Genomic DNA, 19,438 nt, shown 5'->3' on the forward strand with positions numbered 1-19,438 from the left:
TTCTAAAAGAATACTTATTTTAAAATTGTGTGTCTATTTACTCCGTCTCATGTCATATTATTTTTTTATTTATGGCGTTAAGTGTTAAGTTATTGTGTTAAGTGATTTCCGCTGCCCACATTCTCTTGCAACACCAGAGGAATCACAGGAGCGTTGCTGGCCAAAAAGGAAGGTGTACGCGCTTTGGAAGGTACTCATGTCGTATCGTCCTGGAAACACCGCACAAGGAAGTTCATTCCACAGCTTTGTAGTACGTGGGAGAAATCTCCTTGGAAACCGCACTGTGGAGGACCGCCACACATCCAGATGGTGGGGATGATATCCTAACTTGTGGCGTGTCGCGGAGACACCGCACAAGGAAGCTCATTCCCCAGCTTTGTGGTATGTGGAGGAACGTTGAGAGGATGATAATGCGAAGGTGGAATTCAGGTGAAAAACAGCTCTTCGAAACACCCCCAGTGATAAATGCGGTAGAGGACACACAATGAAGCGATGTCTCTACGTAGTGCCAAGTGATCCAGCCGTTTACAAAGCACTTGGTCCCCGACAATTCCAGCTGCTCTGCGTTTCACGTGGACAAATGGATCGAGCTGATACTGGGGTACCTAAGTCAGATCAGAGATGATAGCAACACTCCATATGTTGCCGGACCTGCGCTTTGTACAGCGCTAAAATGTGGACCGGCTTGAAGTATTGCCGTGCTCTATTTATGATGCCCAGTTTCTTCGAAGCCAATTTGGTTTTGCCCTCCAGATGGCTGCGGAATAGGCAATAACTCGAGATTTCGAAACCCAGAATTCCGATACTAGGCGAGGCTGTAAGGAAAGTGTTGTCGAAGAGGTGATACGACAAATGGGGTTTTTTAGTGGTAAACGCGCAAACTTGAGTCATCTGGGGGTTAAACTGGACAGGGTTCAATTAACCCCATTCCTTGACCTTCTCGAGAGAGGACTCGATAGAAGACACAAGTTTCTCCCGTCACTGGTCGACGATTTCCCGAGAGAGACCTGCGTGTAGTATATACGGCATCGCCCATGCTGTCGTCTCCATAGCAATGTATGTTGGAGGTGTCCAACATATCATTGATATGCAGAAGAAACAGTGTGGGAGATAGCATACACCCTTGGGGCACTCCAGCGTTCACAGGCTTGGGATTCGAGCAATAACCGTCGATAACGACCTATATGCTGTGCCTAGTGACAAAGCTGGAGGTCCACTTGCATAAGCTCTCGGGAAACCCAAATGATGGAAGTTTTGCAAGAAGCGCCTTGTGCCATACACGTCTTAAGCAGCGTTACCTTTATTAACATGCAATAAGCTCATTGGAAGTATTGCTAGAATGGTTAACGTTCTACTTTGATAAAGACACATGCAAGGGTTTCACTCATATTAATTCATCCCATGAACTTGTAAGCAAATTGCCTCGTAAAAAAATACGAGCCAATGTCTTGAAAGACCGTTTGTATTTGCCTACAGTTGGTGGATATGTTGTCGACCCTATTAATATAGATAATGTATAAATAAAAGGCATAAAGTGGAGGAATCAATGAAACTTTAAAATAAACACAAGTTTTTAAGCTATTCTTTTATTGCAGATTGTAAAATTGCTTTAAAGAAAGTGAAGCTTATGTGTCAATTGACCATTATTTAACTGATATACTTTTGACATGCTATTAGTAACATAAGTTATTATTTCATTTGATAGTAGCGTATAGATTTTTCAAAAAATATGTGTTTAGTTATATTTGACTCCGTTAAATAGAATTAAATTATTGGAAATAATTGCAAAATGGAATGGTATATTGGCGTTGAAAATCTTCCGATTACTATTGAAAGTGGCACTGAACCCGACGAAAGCTGCAAATAAAATAAAATATGAATTATTACAAGTTTCATTATATCAAAGTACTTTTAAAGCTACTATGGCAGGAGTTGTTATTGTTAATTCAGAATAACATACATAAGCAAAACAAATTAGTGATTTAAATCATTTTGGTTGATAGACTTTTAATACTGACTCATGCTGTCTTATCATTTATAAATTATTAATAAACCGTTAATTATTATAAAGACTTATTACTCGACGACAAACATATAGCTGATATAAAGCGGCATGCATAAAACTTGTCGATGTATACCTACTTTAACACCTATGAAAAGTAGACTCCAGTAAAAAGTGCATTTTCCCCTTCTCTTAGGTAAAATAGGAAGGGGTGATTAGCAATAAATCGCTCAGGATTTGGAACTGACGCAGAGAGGAAGGTAACGCCAAAAACTGGAAATTTCAAAAAAGTACTAACGTCTTTTCACCACTTACTAAGCATCACAATAATTGGCAACGCAATTCCAATAATGCCAACTACTGAGCATTTGATTATAAGATTTCACAACAAATTCAAAGAAAATAATAATTCTTAGATTCTTGTTCGTCCCAGCGCTAGCTAGTCTTCCCTATAAAATTTTAAAACATTTTGGGTCAAAGAAGAATCACACAATAAAATTAACAAACCCTTAACGGCTTACTCAACTGTAGTAGGAAATAAAACTTGACGTGTCCTAAATTAATCCAATGTCTTAGTAGCTTAATTTGGCAAGAAAATAGTTACCAATAAGTTTATTGTCTGTCGACATCATACAAAAACATACTGACAGTTGAGCTCTGCAGACGATAAAGGTTTATTTTTCCTTCAAATATTGCAAAGATATATTTTGAAATATTTAGGTTAGGAAACCTCGGTTCGTTGTGGAAATCTATATCGTTTTGCTATTGGTCAGAGTTCTCCATTGAACTACGACTAAAAGTATTCTCTAAATGTGTCCACACATTCAGGTAACAGGATATGTGTTGGATTTCAATTCGTTAGATCGTGAAAGCTTTTCAATTCAGCTCAAGTGGATGACGTAGCAATATGATCATCATTAAACGTTCTTTTGTCAGCTTTGGTATCATACTAAAATATTTCTCATTATATTTTTTATTCAGTTTAATATAAAATTCAGGTAAATATTATATAGGCATTTTATGTAGGCTGTCAAGGCCTATTTTCCACAATTCGACATCTTCTGTACGCCTGTTTTGCGCGAAAACATCCTTGTTAGGTGCCCTTTGCAGGTGCTTCGATATGCTTCCTTTCCTACTATCACTTTCAGAGGGTCGAATATAAGTACATATGAATTCAGGAAACTCAAAATGCAATGGTAGCTGTCGAGTGGAGATAAGCCTTTGCGTCACCAACGTTGTCTATATTCGTAGGCTATCCAACCAGAGCAAAGTACGCAGTGTCTTAAAAAAGATTTTCCCTACGTACTCCGTAGTTTATTACCAATTATAAATAATCGATTATCAATATAAATCATAAAATAATTCACTGAAAATAGTGGTATATATTTGAAATAAGCGTGAATTTAATTGGCACAAGAGTTGAAGGAAAGCGATAAATACTTACTGAGCTCATTGTACCAATTTTACAGGTAACATACGACAAAATCGATTACAATCTGAATTGTTCCACGGTATTCCATTAATATTTATTTTATTTAGAACAATAACAAATAAAATTTATGGGGAAAAATATTGTTGTAATATAAGACACTAAGGGTTGAATGGGGCATTATAACGGTCTGTTGTTCTGTTCATTTATCCTTGGAAAAATTGCAATATGAATTATATACTACAAAAAAAATATACATGAATAAAGTACAGATATGAAAGAAATACAAATTGAAAATCGTTCAGTGTATGGTTTGGCGTATATCCAAAGCGAATTTTTCATTTTGCCAAATGATTTTTTTGCCAAATATTTGATTTTGTGCAAGATTTGTGTATAGCATCGTTTTGAAATGATTTCATTTATTCTGAATGAATTTTGTATCTCACCGTTAGCTGCTGAGGCTTCAGCACCCTCCTCGTTGACTTCTATGAAAGCCTTCTGCACTGCTTTATCTATGTAAATATTGCTCGTGCCTTTTAATAGGTTATTTAAACGAGCCTCGGACGTGAACAGTCTCTTAACGTTTATCTGAAAATGAAGACAACTTTAGATTACTTAACTCCTAACTATCATAATGAATTTTTTTTTGCATTTATTTGTTTACTTTAATGAATGGTATTCGAACATTATTTTTAATTCTTAAAGACTTTCTATGTTTTTTCTGTAAATATTTTGCATAAACATTCTCATATGATAAAATAAATAGATACTTTTGTCAGCTTTAAATTTACGATTCACATAGGTTTTGAATTAGCAATGAAATAAGCATGAATAATATATGATAATAATTATATAGCTCTATCGTAGGAAAGTACAGTACACATCCTTAACCCGGGCATAGATTATTTGCAACGCAACAGCATTATTAATAATATGAATGCACAAACTGCGTACTTCAAGAGCGATTTTCTGTATCTGGTCTGTCAGTTAGCGCCCACGTGATGAAGCGTCTCAATTTTGCAGAGCCCATGACTATTATTGGTGTTACAATAATTTTATTAAAACAGTGATGAAAAATATCACAGGCCTGTCCTGAACGCTCAATACACGTCGTAATGTTCCTAAACTTACGAATTGTTTGCATAGCGCAGAACCAATAAGGACGTGTAAAACACACTACACGCACCCAAAGCGTTCGTTGATAAAACCCACAATCAGCGGGAACCTTCATTACGATTGCATGATATAAGACCTTATAAGAAGGGGCAGATTCGTTGCGAAACGTTTCGCGCGAATGAATTGACGCATTAGCGAGACAATCAAGTCCAAAGCAAAGCGCACGAACTGAAAATACGTGCGTAAATCGTGTGCACTTTGCCAATACTAGAGACGCCTTTTTGAGTCCTGTTAAGGACTGAACTCCAGGGCAAATACACTTATCGAGGGAAATGGGGCGCCAAAATTTTGATACGGAAATGTTGAATGCTCGCGCGTTGGTACACTCCTGCTAGACGCAACGGTCGCATGTGATACGCACTAGAGAATCGCGGCAAATTCGCCCCTTCTGGGCAAGCTCTAACATGCGCACAGTTCACGCCTAATGCACTCGTGAACATATTAAATATGTTATGTTGCTTATAATGTATACCGGGCTTCACACATAAATTGCTACTTTTTTGGTCTATAAATCTCGGTGTTATTATTTTCTGAACGTATTTCTCTTTTGACGCGAAGTATAACATTCTCATTTACTTAAAGTCGCCATGCCAATTTTTTTTTTTTGATTTTTCATACAATAATTTTGATCCTTTGTAATAATGGCGCTAACTAGTTACCATTATTATCAAACCTGTTAAATGTAAATAAAAAGTTAAATGCCAAGCGAAACTCTAACGGCCGTTCACAATATTCATTCTATCTCCGCTTGTGGCATACTTGAGATAAAAATCGTAACTGTCGTTGACTTTTCTGTCCCAATAAACTTATCAACGGTAACTCACCTTATCCGTACACGCTGTCTGTCAGTGGGAGTACGTAAAGCTTATCAGCGCGGCGATAGAAGTTTGTATGGAATATAACGCGATAAGAATGACTTATTGGGTATGTTTGGACAGCTTCAGATTATTGACAGCTAATTACTGGCAGTAGAAGGTAGTAATTTATCTCTATCTGTAGATTGTATATTGGGAACGGCCGTAAGAAAAAAGCGTTACACTCGAATGTATGAAACGTGCAGTCATTAATGACGGCTATAATATTGTAAAAAAAGGAGATCCGAACTCCACTACGTTTTAAGCAACTGTCGCTTTCAAATTTAGCCAGATTATACTTCGTCACCATATTGTAATTACTATTTCAAACTTATGCCAAATCTCACTGCACGTTTCATACTAAACTAAATTTCAATTTTTACTTAGGCAGTCCCGCCCCTTTTATTTATTCATCCTCTTTATTTAATCGCTTTGCACTAATCAAATCGAGTACAAAAGCATTCGTATTTTGCTTTTTCACTCCAATGATTATTAATTCATTATATAAAATACAATTTATTTATTAATACATACATTTGTTAGAACGTCTCTAAGGTTCGTTTCGGTCTCGATTTTGAATTTAGGCAATGATACAGAGACTTCAACAGTTTCCAATTTAGCGATTGCATTCTCTAATGCGTTGGGATCCTTTAGTTTGTCTTCTAGTTGAGAAATACCGTCAACTTCGTTTGGTAGCACAAGCAACATCGACGCCTGATCTCCTTCGTATGGTAATTCTAAAAGCTAAAACAATACAAAATTTTAACGTAAAAACCAAATTTTTGCCTTCTTTTGTTGCACTATAGCCATAAAGTAACTCATGAATCAGCAATATTGACTTAAATCACATCAACATACAAATGACGAGACGAGCAGGACATTCAGCTGATGGTAATTGAAACGCCCTGCCCATTACAACGTAGTGCCGCTCAGGATTCTTGAAAAATCAAAAAACTCTGAGCGGCACTACAATTGCGCTCGTCACCTTGAGACATAAGATGTTAGGTCTCATTTGCCCACTGATTTCACTAGTTACGGCACCCTTCAGACCGAAACACAATAATGCTTACACATTATTGTTTCACGGCAGACAAAGTAATAAATAATATACAATTACTAAAAGAGAAAGAAATATATATAAATACTGGGCAAATGAGACTTAGCATCTTATGTCTCAAGGTGACGAGCGCAATTGTAGTAACGCTCAGAATTTTTGTATTTTTCAAAAATCCTAGGCGGCACTGCATTGTAATGGGTAGGGCGTATCAATTACCATCAGTTGAACGTCCTGCTCGTCTCGTCCCTAATTTTCATTAAAAAAATACATAATATATCAGTAATTGTTAATAAATACCTTAGCATTTAATTCTGGACTCTCGGCATACCTCAAGTCCTTAACCTGATGCATCATTTCTACCTTGACAGTTTTTTCCTTTGTTACATGGAAGTCTCTTTCTGCCGTAGTATAGTTACTAAAGGGATATTTCCAAAGACCCTGTAAAGAAATAAGTATGTGAGAAAAGCTACTCATAGATTGTGAGCGCAATCCTAAAAATTCTATATCCCTTTCATGAACGCAGAAGTCAAACGCCTATTTGTATAAAATAAAACTCCATTCGAATTGACTTCGAAGAAGCTGGGCGTCATAAATACAGCACAGCAATTCTCTCTATAATCTCTATAAAGCGCAGGTCCACATATAGAGCATTGCTATTATCTCTGGTCTGTGGAATCTTAGTATCAGCTCGAATCATTTGACCGCATGCAACGCAGAGCTGCACGAATTGTTGGGCACGAAAGGTTTGTGCTCTAGGAACGCTATATCAGTTGGCGTTACGTAGAGACGTCGTTTCATTGTGTGTCTTCTATTCCTGCTGAATTCCACGTTCACACGACATGCTACAAATTAGGATATCATCCCCATCATCTGGATGTGTGGCGTTCCTCCACAGTGCTGTTTTCAAGGAACTTTCTTCCAATTACATCGAAGCTATGGAATGAGCTTCCTTGTGCGGTGTTTCCGGGACGATACGACATAGGTTTCTTCAATAAAAGCGCGTACACCTTCCTTAAGGGCCGGCAACGCTCCTGTGATTCCTTTGGTGTCGCGAGAGAATGTGGGCAGCGTTGATCAATAACCATCAGTTAACGCGTACAATGTGTACGCGTGTGTCCCAATATTTCATTAAAAAATCTAACAATTAATATGTAAATTGAAGCAAATAATAGTCTCATAAGTTTGATGAGAAATTTAAAAATATTTCTTATACTTTTTACACAATATTGAAGTTTATATTACCTACAGTTATTATATAATTTATGTAGTATGCATGTTCATTATGTATAGTTTTCAGATTTTGAAGTATAAAATGGTATTACGTGACAAATTTCATAGTTCTATGTCAAAGAAAAATACCCTTTATATTTTCATTCCATACAAAAAATACGTTTTATGCGATATAAATGGCCTTATATCGTATTTTTTATATTAACTTTGAAGTTATATTTTTTCACAGCTGACGGATGGACAAAAAAGTGATCCTATAACGGTTTTCATTTTCCTATTGAAGTGTGGAACCCTAAAAAAGGTTATATTTACGCTGAAACAATTTTGATATAACTTGCAGTTTAAATTTAATATTTAAATATAGATGATTCAGCGCTTCAGTTATCTTGAACTATTATTGAAGTAAAAACTTCGCACTAAATACGCCTAAAGAAGTTTTCTTTGTGAGTTGTGAATGAGACTGAGCTGTCACGCCGTTTCATCTTAAAGTATAAGAATAATAGCATAAATAATAATAATAGTTTAAGCGTCCTTAATGCTTATAAAGGTGTTTTATACGTTACCTTAAAGTAAATTGCATTGACAAGAATAGCTCTGGTATTTTCATCTAAAGAGTCTGGTGAAACAAGATTTTTGATTCTGTTGTTAGTTTGGCCTTCAACCTGAAAGATATTTTTTTTAAATAAAGACAATTTAGAAGTACCTACCTAAATAACTTAATAATGTAGATAAAAACTTGTCATCACACAAAGGTTTTTGAGCACTTATTTATAATATTTGACGACACATATAGCCCAGTGGTTAGTAGTACATATAGACCATGCCTATCGAGCTAGAGGTCCCGAAGAGTCCCGGTAGGTGCAAACATTTATATGATGAATATGGAATATTCGTAAACATACATAAATACATATAAACATCCATCCATGGATGTTTTTATGTAAGTTAAAATAAGTATATTGGATTAAGTATAATATTGTTGTCTTGCACATATAGTACAGGCTATGTAGTATATATGCTATGCCTAGTTTGGGGCAAGATGATTTTTGTAAAAGTCTGTCAATATTATATTACATATATTATTATATTATATTCATTGGGTTTCCACCACAATAATTAAGGATTTGTTGTCGACGAATAAATAATCTTAGAAATTCTAGAAACATCTTATATTAAACTGCCTAGCCATGTTTTCCTTAAGGAAAATATCCGGTTTTTGTTGCATTGTTGAAACCAGTTGTGTTGTAGATTAATGTACATTATTTAAGGATTTTAAATAGTATTATCTATATCGCCTTAGAGATATGTCATTGTGTCTATACTTCAGGAGGCGATATCTCCAATATCAAAATGACAACTTGTTGTTACTAAGTACAATATTTACAAGAAATTTGTACGAGAAGACTTATGTATTACAAATAATATTCAAAACTAGCTGTGTCTTCGTTCACGTAATTAAATTATTTAATGTAAAACATGCACACAAAAACATAACTTTTTTCTCTGTGCACCGAATTTTTGTTTGTGAAATTTGACGAAATACCACCGGGCAACTCTAAAAGCAAGTCGTGAAATTTTCACGAAAATCTGTGTAGTGGTTCCAGAGATTAGCCTGGACAAAAAGACAGACAGGCACACGGACCATATTTTAAAATTGTCGTTTTGTTTTCAGCTACACTCCCTGTATCACCTACAATCAGTTTTTAGAAAAAAATCCAATATACAAACACGTTGATTCTATAGTTTTATTATAGTATAGATAGCAATAATTTACGTTCTTTTTAACAATGTCAGACAAGTCAGAATGTCAGATATGTGGCAGATAACATAAGTACCCAATAAACGATTAAAGAAGTTGTATTTTTTGTGCTTAAAACAGAAGCATGCAGAATAAAAATAACCTTATTAACTTTACATTAAAAAATTATCAATATAGGTAGTAATATTACCGAGTCACTTATGACTATTAGTTATTTTAATTGCGCAAACAAAACACTGTTCAAAAATCTAAACAAAATAATGTTTGTTTTTGAATCTCTCAAAATCTCTATATTCACCTTTACATTTTGATATTATAGCGTAAAATTAATGTAAGTAAAAGAAAGTAGATAAGTCGATATTGCCTTCTAATACAGTGCAAATTTGAAAAGGTAAATTTCATTTTGAATATAAAGATACAATTACATCAAAACAGTATTACAAATTAAAAAATTCCATCCTGCAAATTTCCTGTTCATACAAAATTAAACGATAATTTTCCTAATATTTTTATTCACTATCTTATGCCATTATTTATTTATCTATTCCATAAAACAAAATACTTGTTTTCATCTATAGTTATTGAAATAGCTTTATCTGTGTGTTATCCTTACCCAGGCGTTCACTTCATTCGCTGCTCTTTGGTTGTCCACAAAGTCCAAATTTTGTACTTCGGAATGGAAAACATCACGAGACACTTCGGCAAACTGTTCATTCAATTCGTAATTTTTTGCGACGTAAATCTTACTCGCAGACTTTAGAGTCACACCTTTAACCGCTTTGAGGTTACTGTCGAGGCTTGAAAATATTTCTTTAGTCTAAAATAAAAAAATTAAGTTGCAACTTCAAACAATTTATTACCTTTAACTGATAAAATCGAATAGTTACAATAAATATTTAAATGAAATAAAGTAAACATCTAAACAAATTAAGACACTAATGATAAATGCTAAAATATATATTATATATTAATGTTATGTGTAGACAACTCAATAATAATAATTTTAAAATATTAAAGTACTTTAATGTAGCTTCAGTAGCAGATAATCGAAATAAATATATTGTAATTATAAATCGGTCAATTAATGATCTACGGAGGGAATACTAGATGAAAATTTTTTATAAGAATAAATGAAAATTACTTACGACATTGTCATTTGGCATACCAATCGCTGCCAGTAGCTCATCATGAGATTCACCTTCGGAAGCCAAAGCAAGTTGAGCAAGTGGGGTCAGTACTGAATACGCTGATAGAACTACGCTTTCATTCGGTTTCTCCCTGACGATTTCCTGCAAATATTTTATACGTTATTTGATATAGGGTTTTGACTTGCTTTAAATGATGATTCAGTAAACTTTGTTAGAATTTCAGCCATGTATAGTAATTGATTATACATACATGGTGAAGCTATTGTACAGTTGTAGTAATGTCAAAAATTTCCCTTCCTATGGCAGCATATATTGTCGGTGCGATAGATGGTCCTTATGGCCCCTAAGTGCGACTGATTACGAACGAACTAAGCCAAAGACTATATTGCAGTATGGACGCTCTATATGAGTATAGATCCATACGAATTATTATGAGAAAATTAACGAAGAGAGCAATACAAATATTAATTGATTCGCCTTATCATTATCACAATGCGAAGGTGCACAGCATTTTGAGCAGCCATTTATTATCAACTTGAGACAAAGGACGATAGCTCAGTAAATTCACTACCTACGGCTCTATTCAAACCAAAACTATAATATTTCACTAATACTTGGCTGGCACTATCTGTAATGAGGACTTCCACCAGCAACACTGAACTGGACTTCTGGACTGGAGAGGCATCGCAATTGGGCTTGTTACTTTGAGACATGAGATGTTAAGTCACGTAACTTTTTATTATCGATATGTTTATATCTTAGTCATGTTCGTCTATAATCGGGACATTTCATCAATTATGCTCCCAACTACTCTTTGTCGTTTACACAATCGGGGGTGCGTAAAGTATAATAAGGTTCTGTACACGACAAAAGGTAAGGAAAGTGATGGCTTACCAGCTCTATTTATCAAATGATGCAGTAATAAGTTAGTTTGATCTTTCAGTCTTATATTTAATAAGTCTCTGTAATATATTAACAGTACTCAAACTATAATAACATCATCCACGTAAACAAAAATATTCATAAAAATTATAATAAAATTAAAAGTTCTGTGCCAAACTATAACAAAATTTAATGAGACCAAATGGCAAATATTCCACATCAAACTAAATAAAAATCACGGATATCGGATAATATATCTCAGCGTAAACAGTGTACATACATAAAAAAAATAACGATCGAGATGAGAACTTCCTCTTTTTTAGAAGTCGGTTATAAAGTATCTTCTATAGTGGAAACAAGCAGCATTTATCTTCCATAGTACGAGTACAATCCCGCATAATCACCTTCATTAGACACGTATCGAGACGACACCGCCAGTACATAAAACGAATTATGGTCCAGTCTCAGTGTACTCAAATGGCCTCTAACAGAGACCTGCCCCTGTTGAAACTTCTCGACCATCAAGACCGCTAGTCAAGAGTGTATCGACCGAGATGAAGACAAAAATATATCAGGAGTCCCACAAGGGTCCATCTAGGTCCAATACTATTTAATATTTTTATCAACGACATGTAACACTCTTCAAAATTAGCATGATACCTATTCGCGGCCTATAGCGTTGTGTTGGTGTTCTCTGTACTAGCACAACTATATACTGATTCAGCTTTTTTTAGCAAGGAATCATGCACCGCAATTTTTTTATTATTATTTTTATAATAATATTGTTACTGAAAGGCATGTTTTTGGTTGCTCATAATGTAATTTTATTCTAATACTATACTTATTACTAAACATTTAGTTATAATATTTAATTTTATATATTTGCGGAACGATAAATCATGAAATATGTATAAAAGATATCATATTGAATTAGTTTTTATAAGAAACAGCCAGTTTGATTCCAGCCAGGGTAAAAATTCACACCTCGTTTGTGGTCTAACATATTTAAGTGCTGCCACTTACACATAGTAAAAATATTGAAATAAACATCAAAACTGAGCTTTAAAACGCTTTCGATTAAGTTCGTAAATTGGGCCACACAATACATGGTACACAGTCAATAATTGAATAACTTGAGAACTGTACTTGGTTGTTTAACTTCAAGGTTTAGTTAAGTTTACTTACCGAGAACATTTTAGATGTAAATTGGTTGTTGCCATTTCTGAGTGTCAGGGCATTCCGCTCCTCGCTTTCCGCTAGGGTTAAAGCCACGTACATGAAAACTATAAAAAAAAATTATGTTATTAAATTATTACCGATGATGCTTTTAGTAATAACTAAAGATATCTTAGGATAGCATTGTTATTACTAACAGCATCATTGGTAATAAGGACATTAATAAACCCTTGTGCTTCCCCGGGGCATAGAAACGATAGGCTAGTCCCAGACCCTAGGGTGTCGTAAGAGGCGAGTGAGGGTTTTTACGAGTGATAGGCTTCTTTTCACAGGATGCCAGCTAGATTATGGGTACCACAACGGCGCCTTTTTCTACCGTGAAGCAGTAATGTGTATGCATTATTGTGTTTCGGTCCAAAGGGCGCCGTAAATAGTGGTAGCTACTGGGCAAATGAGATTTAACATGTCTCAAGGTGTCGAGCGCAATTGTAGTGGCGCTCAGAATTATTGGGTTTTTCAAGAATCCTGAGCGGCACTGCATTGTAACTTGCAGGGCGTCTCAATTAGCATCAGCTGTTCGTCTCGTTGCTTATTGTGATAAGAAAAGTTAGAGGATCCGAATAGAAAACGCCCTTCATCCATCCCTTCAAATGATGAAAAGTATAAGAGATATGTAAGAAAAATATTAAAAAAAAAAATATTTTTAACATTGCAATCATTCGTTTAAATAATTCGTTTTTCCAAAATATGAATCGTATTAAAATAATATCAAATATTTCATAGAAACTAGTAAATAATAAACTATATAAATATTTATCGTATATTGGACGTTTTAATTCATTGTTTGTGTCAGGATTCATGAACATGATGGTCGTGATTACTGTCATAATTACTAATCGCATCCAAGCAGCATCCGTTCACGGGATTACTCATGGAACAGCCATCATTCCCTTCGCACATAGAAGAAGACGACCACTGCAAGCAATGCTATTGTAGTGAGCATGACGAACCGTGTTATAGCAAACAGTATTAACTTTAATTAACACATTTAAATAAAATGCCATAACGCGTGTTATTATAACAGAATTTCACGACTGACATGACCATGCTAATTACAAAACTTGCAAATTGTCACACTTGAGGAAGTATTATTTGAAGAAATTATATTTTTTTAATTATCTTTAGGTCTCGACCACCTCAACAGACATACAGCGAGATTGTAGTACATGACGTCACCGTTCTTCGACAACAATCCCCTTATAGGCTATAATATAGTTACTATGTCTCATACAAGGTTGCTAGCTGTACTCTAAAATATAGTATTGTACTCTGTACCATGTGGGCGTACTCTATAATCTATAACACTAATAGAGTTTTTTTATGACAATAAAGGACGAGACGAACAGTTTCAGCTGATGATAATTGAAACGTCCTGCCCATTACAATGAAGTGCCGCTCAGGATTTTTGAAAATCCCAAAAATTCTGAGTGGCACTACAATTGCGTTCGTCTTCTTGAAGCATAATATGGTAAGTCTAATTTGTCCAGTAATTTCACTAGCTACGGCGCCCACAATAATGTTTACACATTACTGCTTCATGGTAGAAAAAGTTGCCATTGTGGTACCCATAATCTAGCCGGCATTTTTACACAATGCTTACTACACTAGTGCCAGTCATAATATAATATTGTGCAAACCCCTTATAATAATATATAACATAACCAAAAATGTCGACTATTAACTATACTATACAAAAAAATATTTAAAAATAAATGATTCTCCTTTTTTATAAGTCTTTGGAAGTCTCTACTCTTTATTGACCTGCTTTGAAATCAGATATTATACTCTACTTCTTCTGAGAATAGTCAACTATTCTACTAATACTACTTCCAATAAATGTTTGATTAATTACTAAAAACTTAAAGGGCTATTTTACATATTTCTTTAAAATTAATTTAAAATTTTAATATTTGCAAATCAAGAGTAAAAATGTATTCGATAACCACTTTACCGAAATGTGCTCGCCAGATGGTTACGCGTAACTATTAAAGATATAATTTTATAATTTTCGGTTCAGTAAAATAAATTAAGAAACAATGAAACGTTTAAGAAAACACAAACAGCTAAGTTTTTAGGCAGATATCACATTTAAATTCAAAAAGAATAAATATTATTTCAAATCTGACCATAATTAAAAATGTTATGAACAATTTCATAGTTGTTAATTTCTTTGCATGGAATTAATGAAATATTCCAATTCCAAATTAAATTCTCAAATAAAAGTAAACCAGTTACTCAGCATCATATGAGCTAACCGTCAGTAAAATTCACGTCGAAATTGGCCCAGCCATTTAGGAGATTAGTAATCTATAACAAAACTTAACTGTAAATTTTAAATTATTGATATCTTGGTATAAGTACCTTGTCAACATTCATATATATTAACTTAAATTCAGTTAATTAAATCTACGCGAACGAAGTCGGGACGCTGAACGAGTTTAAATTTAAAAACATAGTCGATTGAATATTACTCTCAAAACATCATAAATAACTGTCAAATTATTTTTACTTATTGTAACTCGTTAAATATTTATCGAACGATCATAAAAACTCCTGTGATTGATGATCCAATCAAGTCTTATAACCTAAACACATGTTCGGATTTGGTACGCCTGAACCATCGATGGTCCGTTGGGCGCCTTGCACCAATTGGTCCGACTTCGTACTCGGTACGGTCCGGATAGTAATAATAATAATTTTGTGCGATAGACAATGCGCAGTGCGACATATAAAAAAATTAAATGTATCATAAAAAAATAATTAACATCTAAGGCCTATTAAAATGTGAAAGATTATTTGAATAATAAAGATAGTTCGAACTAATGTTTGTAAATTTTGTTGAAGAATATCGTTATACTCATTTGAATGTTATTGTAACTTTTGTACTTCATAATGACCTGGACAAAATAACTTATAAAGTTTTACAATGAATAAAGATTTTTTTGAATTTGTATTTGAAATTTGAATAGCATCGAATATGGTTCGCTACTAACCGCGTCCGATGATTTGGTCGTACCAAATCCGACCATGTGTTAACGCTATTATTTGAGACTGGAACAGGTCTCACCTCTCAACGAACCCAAACATTATCGACCGGTCTAGACGTAAAGTTTACTTGACACCAACATGCTATGGCCTGGGATTCCCAATGTCGTTTCTCATGCAATTTAACTTGATTGCCTGTAGTTGCCTATTGTTTATCAATAGCATTACGTCATCGCCAGCCGTGAATAAATTGTGATCATTAGCTGATATAGGTATATAAGTACGTGTTAAACTTGATATTTGTAGAACAGTGTACACATAGTGATTTACTTATAACACTAATACTGACTTTTTGTGACATATAATGCCATTTATTAACATACAAAAAAGACTTTTTAAGTAACAAACTAAAAAAACTGGCATACATCCGAAATCATATAACTCTATGGAACGCAGGCACAATTATTCACGTGAAAATATAATACCATTGTGATATGTTGTTGGAGATATTTTTTTTTAAATGATGCTCATTTTTATTTATCTATATACCCTCACATCATACATACCTCTACATCTGTCCGAGATACTTGGCAACTCTACATACATCCTAGAGTACTTTTTTTAGAATTTAAACCAAATTGTATCAATGATTATATACAGTACAACATTTTATTATATTTGATTTAATAACTATATTAAGTACAGAAATAATGCTATACTTTCTAAAATCATATATCATTGAATTTCTTAACATATTCAAAACAAATGCGAATAAAACATCGATATCAAATAATTCTCCTTTGTAGGTCACTGCCAAAATAATTGTTATTGTATAATAAATCATATTATGTATACAAAACCGCTTTCTTGTTGATAACCTTGTATTTAAAGTATGTGTCAACGTGATAATATATAATGGATATAAACAGGACTTAAAACAAACCACTTCTTTGTGGAACTCTACATATTAGATCATTCAATAGAGTTCTATTATCAGTTCTATATATTAGCACTTCTAAGTAGTTACCTATTAGTGCTAATATATAGACCCTAGTATAAATTATATAGGTAAAGTATAGTGCAAATATTACTAAACGTACTCTAAAATTCTGTAATCAAACCTAAGGCTTGTTCAACTACATCTATAGAAGTTGATAGTCTTCGAAAACATTAAAAACAGAAAGAAAAGAAAACCATATTCTTTATAATAAATCTAAAGATCTATTTCTATCAAATTATAAAATAAGAGAACAGAATTCAATCGTAAGTAAAACAATTAAAATATGCATCGAATTGCAAAAACGAATATAAAAACTGTTAAAAATTGTTATAAATTGAAACATGTCGAATAATAATAGTGTTTGTATTAAAATATAATTGCTTACGATTTTAATAAAAGCAAATATAGTGTAAAAAGTAAATAAATATTGCTTACGAGATAAAATAGTGTACTTCATTTTGCCGGTCGAAACGATCTGTTGTCGGCAAAACACTGACTAGTTTCTTGAGGTGATGGCTCTTTAAATAATTCTACATATAAGTACCTATTTGTTGCTACGGTAAACAATCGCTAACGAACGAATCTCGGGTCATTTGGGTATTCAAAGAATTATCTCGTTCGGCATGATTTCGATGGAATTGTTTATGCTTGGCACTGATAAGCAATTCTCATTTATTTATATTTTAAACTTATTGGAAACACGGCTCATTGGATATTTTGTCTGTGATAACTTCTCACCTTTCGTTTGAATACATTGTATTTTAATATTAAAACTGTCTTTGCAGTTTTAAGCTCTTGATAAATCTATAAATCATTTTATTTCAACTTTTACTTAGTTGCAATTATATATTTTTAGATTAAGGATTGGTGTCCGCTGCACCCCGCTAGATACCGCACTACCTACGAACAATAACTTTAGCTTTAGCTGACACTCAATATCATATTTCAAATTTGTAACATACACTTCGTGTTATTTTACATTGAAATTAATAAAATAGAAAATACTTACTGATAACATATGATCCCAGAGTCATTCTTATTTCTTGTAGTATTATTTTTACAAAGTTTTAATACGCTATCCGGAATTTTAGTTTCAACTATTAGCAAAGTTTAACAGAACATCTGGCACGTCAACGTCACACATTGTTCGAGACTGGCTCGAGTACGCCCACTTGGGCGTAGTATTCGTTGACGCAATTTGTGACTACGCCATCGAAGACCAATACTTCATCTTAGCCTAATCATCATAGTTTGGTTGTTGTTTTTAACCATATCGTACCATTCATTATATTTTATGTTAAATTGGCACAATGACGTGTTGTATGGTGTAACAATAACAATATTTCGGTCTAAAAAATGGTTCTATGCCATTAACTAACAACTATGGTTCTAGCTGTGCAAGGTATTTTGCTAGTATGGATTACATGAACCGCGCTATAATATAAGATAAAACGCAAGTCAACATAGCATTGTTTGTCCGTTGACATTGTTAATTTCCGTTGACAATAATGTCATGAAAAAATTAACGGGACGAGAAGAGCAGGACGTTCAGCTGATGGTAATTTGAAAAAAAATATTGAGCGACACTCATCACCTTGAGACATAAGATGTTAAGTCCCATTTGCCCAAATATTTCACTAGCTACGGCTTCCTTCAGAAACACAATAATGCGCCGTTGTGTTACCCATAATCTAGCCGGCATCCTGTACAAAGGAGCCTCCCACTGGTTGTTGTAGTAATTGGGCACGATGTAGACTAGCTCCGATAATAATGCAAAATCATTTCTAAGCCCTCATCCCTGGATTAGAACTTCTATTTTGTAAAGAAGGGTTATTTTATATTGGAGATTATAATATAGAAGTACATTGGTCGGTATTTCTAGAAAAAGTTTATAATGAATACTTTATCAATTAATATCTTATCTTTTTTTTAATGTACAGTATCCGTGCACGGGATTAAATTTCAAGTGTTATTTTTGTTTAAGATTTATATTTTTGTAATTTTTACAGGTTTCCCCCTCTTTAGCACAAAATATAAAGTACTATTAGAAGCTTTACTCACTCAAACTTTATAATGAAGTATGTACTCTATCTGCCTGCTTTAATGGTGCTTTTTTTAACCTCTTCTTACCTGTAAACGGTGGGGCCATATGGCAACGGCATGAGACCACCGTTAAATACTCTGTTAGTACTAAATGGTGGTCTCATGCCGTTACATAATGCCTTGTCTGCTAAACAAATAACAATTTTGCTTAGCACACAAGACATTAATCGCAGTTTATTCGCATCTGCGATGGACCTACCTACTCAGGGATGACGCGCCCGACAAAGATAACAGGCGCCATTTAAACGTTCAGTTTTACTACTTAAATATACAGTTTCCCATTACTCCCATTACGAATATTTCAGATGACATTATAATATAATACAAATTTAATTTGAAAACAAAATTTATGAACGATGCGCGACACGAACCTGAGACCTCTCGCGTTTCGTGCAAGCGCTCTTCCACTGCGCCAACCGTTGATAAGTCTTGTATTTCTTGTTCAACTCTTAACTTTAACGCGAGCGGTCGTAAGTTCAGTCGCGCATCGTTCATAAATTTTGTTTTCAAATTTAATTTGTGTAGGTAATTAATCCTAAAGTGAGGGTTATCACTTTAAAATAAATACATCATTTCA

The 19,438-nt window shown here is 34.0% G+C and overlaps 1 protein-coding gene across 13 annotated transcripts in view; it reads right to left on the reverse strand.

Annotated features, from left to right (window-relative positions):
* Nucleotides 1-17,345, reverse strand: part of LOC126969538 (alaserpin-like) — a 34,333-nt gene extending 16,988 nt beyond the window's left edge. For 9 of the 13 annotated variants that reach the window (XR_007730421.1, XR_007730420.1, XM_050815057.1 and 6 more), the window contains exons 1-8: nucleotides 17,194-17,345; nucleotides 12,723-12,820; nucleotides 10,653-10,796; nucleotides 10,121-10,324; nucleotides 8,312-8,410; nucleotides 6,816-6,956; nucleotides 5,996-6,205; nucleotides 3,878-4,019 (exon numbers count right to left, since the gene is read on the reverse strand). Coding sequence is in view for 11 of the 13 variants with exons in the window: in XM_050815057.1 (XP_050671014.1) it covers nucleotides 3,878-4,019; nucleotides 5,996-6,205; nucleotides 6,816-6,956; nucleotides 8,312-8,410; nucleotides 10,121-10,324; nucleotides 10,653-10,796; nucleotides 12,723-12,820; nucleotides 17,194-17,215 (1,060 nt within the window). In the remaining 2 variants the exon portion in view is untranslated. Of the gene's footprint in view, nucleotides 1-1,570; nucleotides 1,858-2,138; nucleotides 2,276-3,877; nucleotides 4,020-5,995; nucleotides 6,206-6,815; nucleotides 6,957-8,311; nucleotides 8,411-10,120; nucleotides 10,325-10,652; nucleotides 10,797-12,722; nucleotides 12,821-17,193 lie in introns of those variants that run through there. The other 4 variants (XM_050815102.1, XM_050815118.1, XM_050815110.1 and 1 more) reach the window with 4 other exon arrangements.
* Between the last annotated feature and the right edge of the window lie 2,093 nt (nucleotides 17,346-19,438).

This window comes from Leptidea sinapis, chromosome 1, assembly GCF_905404315.1.
Source record: "Leptidea sinapis chromosome 1, ilLepSina1.1, whole genome shotgun sequence".
Classification (NCBI taxonomy): Eukaryota; Metazoa; Arthropoda; class Insecta; order Lepidoptera; family Pieridae; genus Leptidea; species Leptidea sinapis.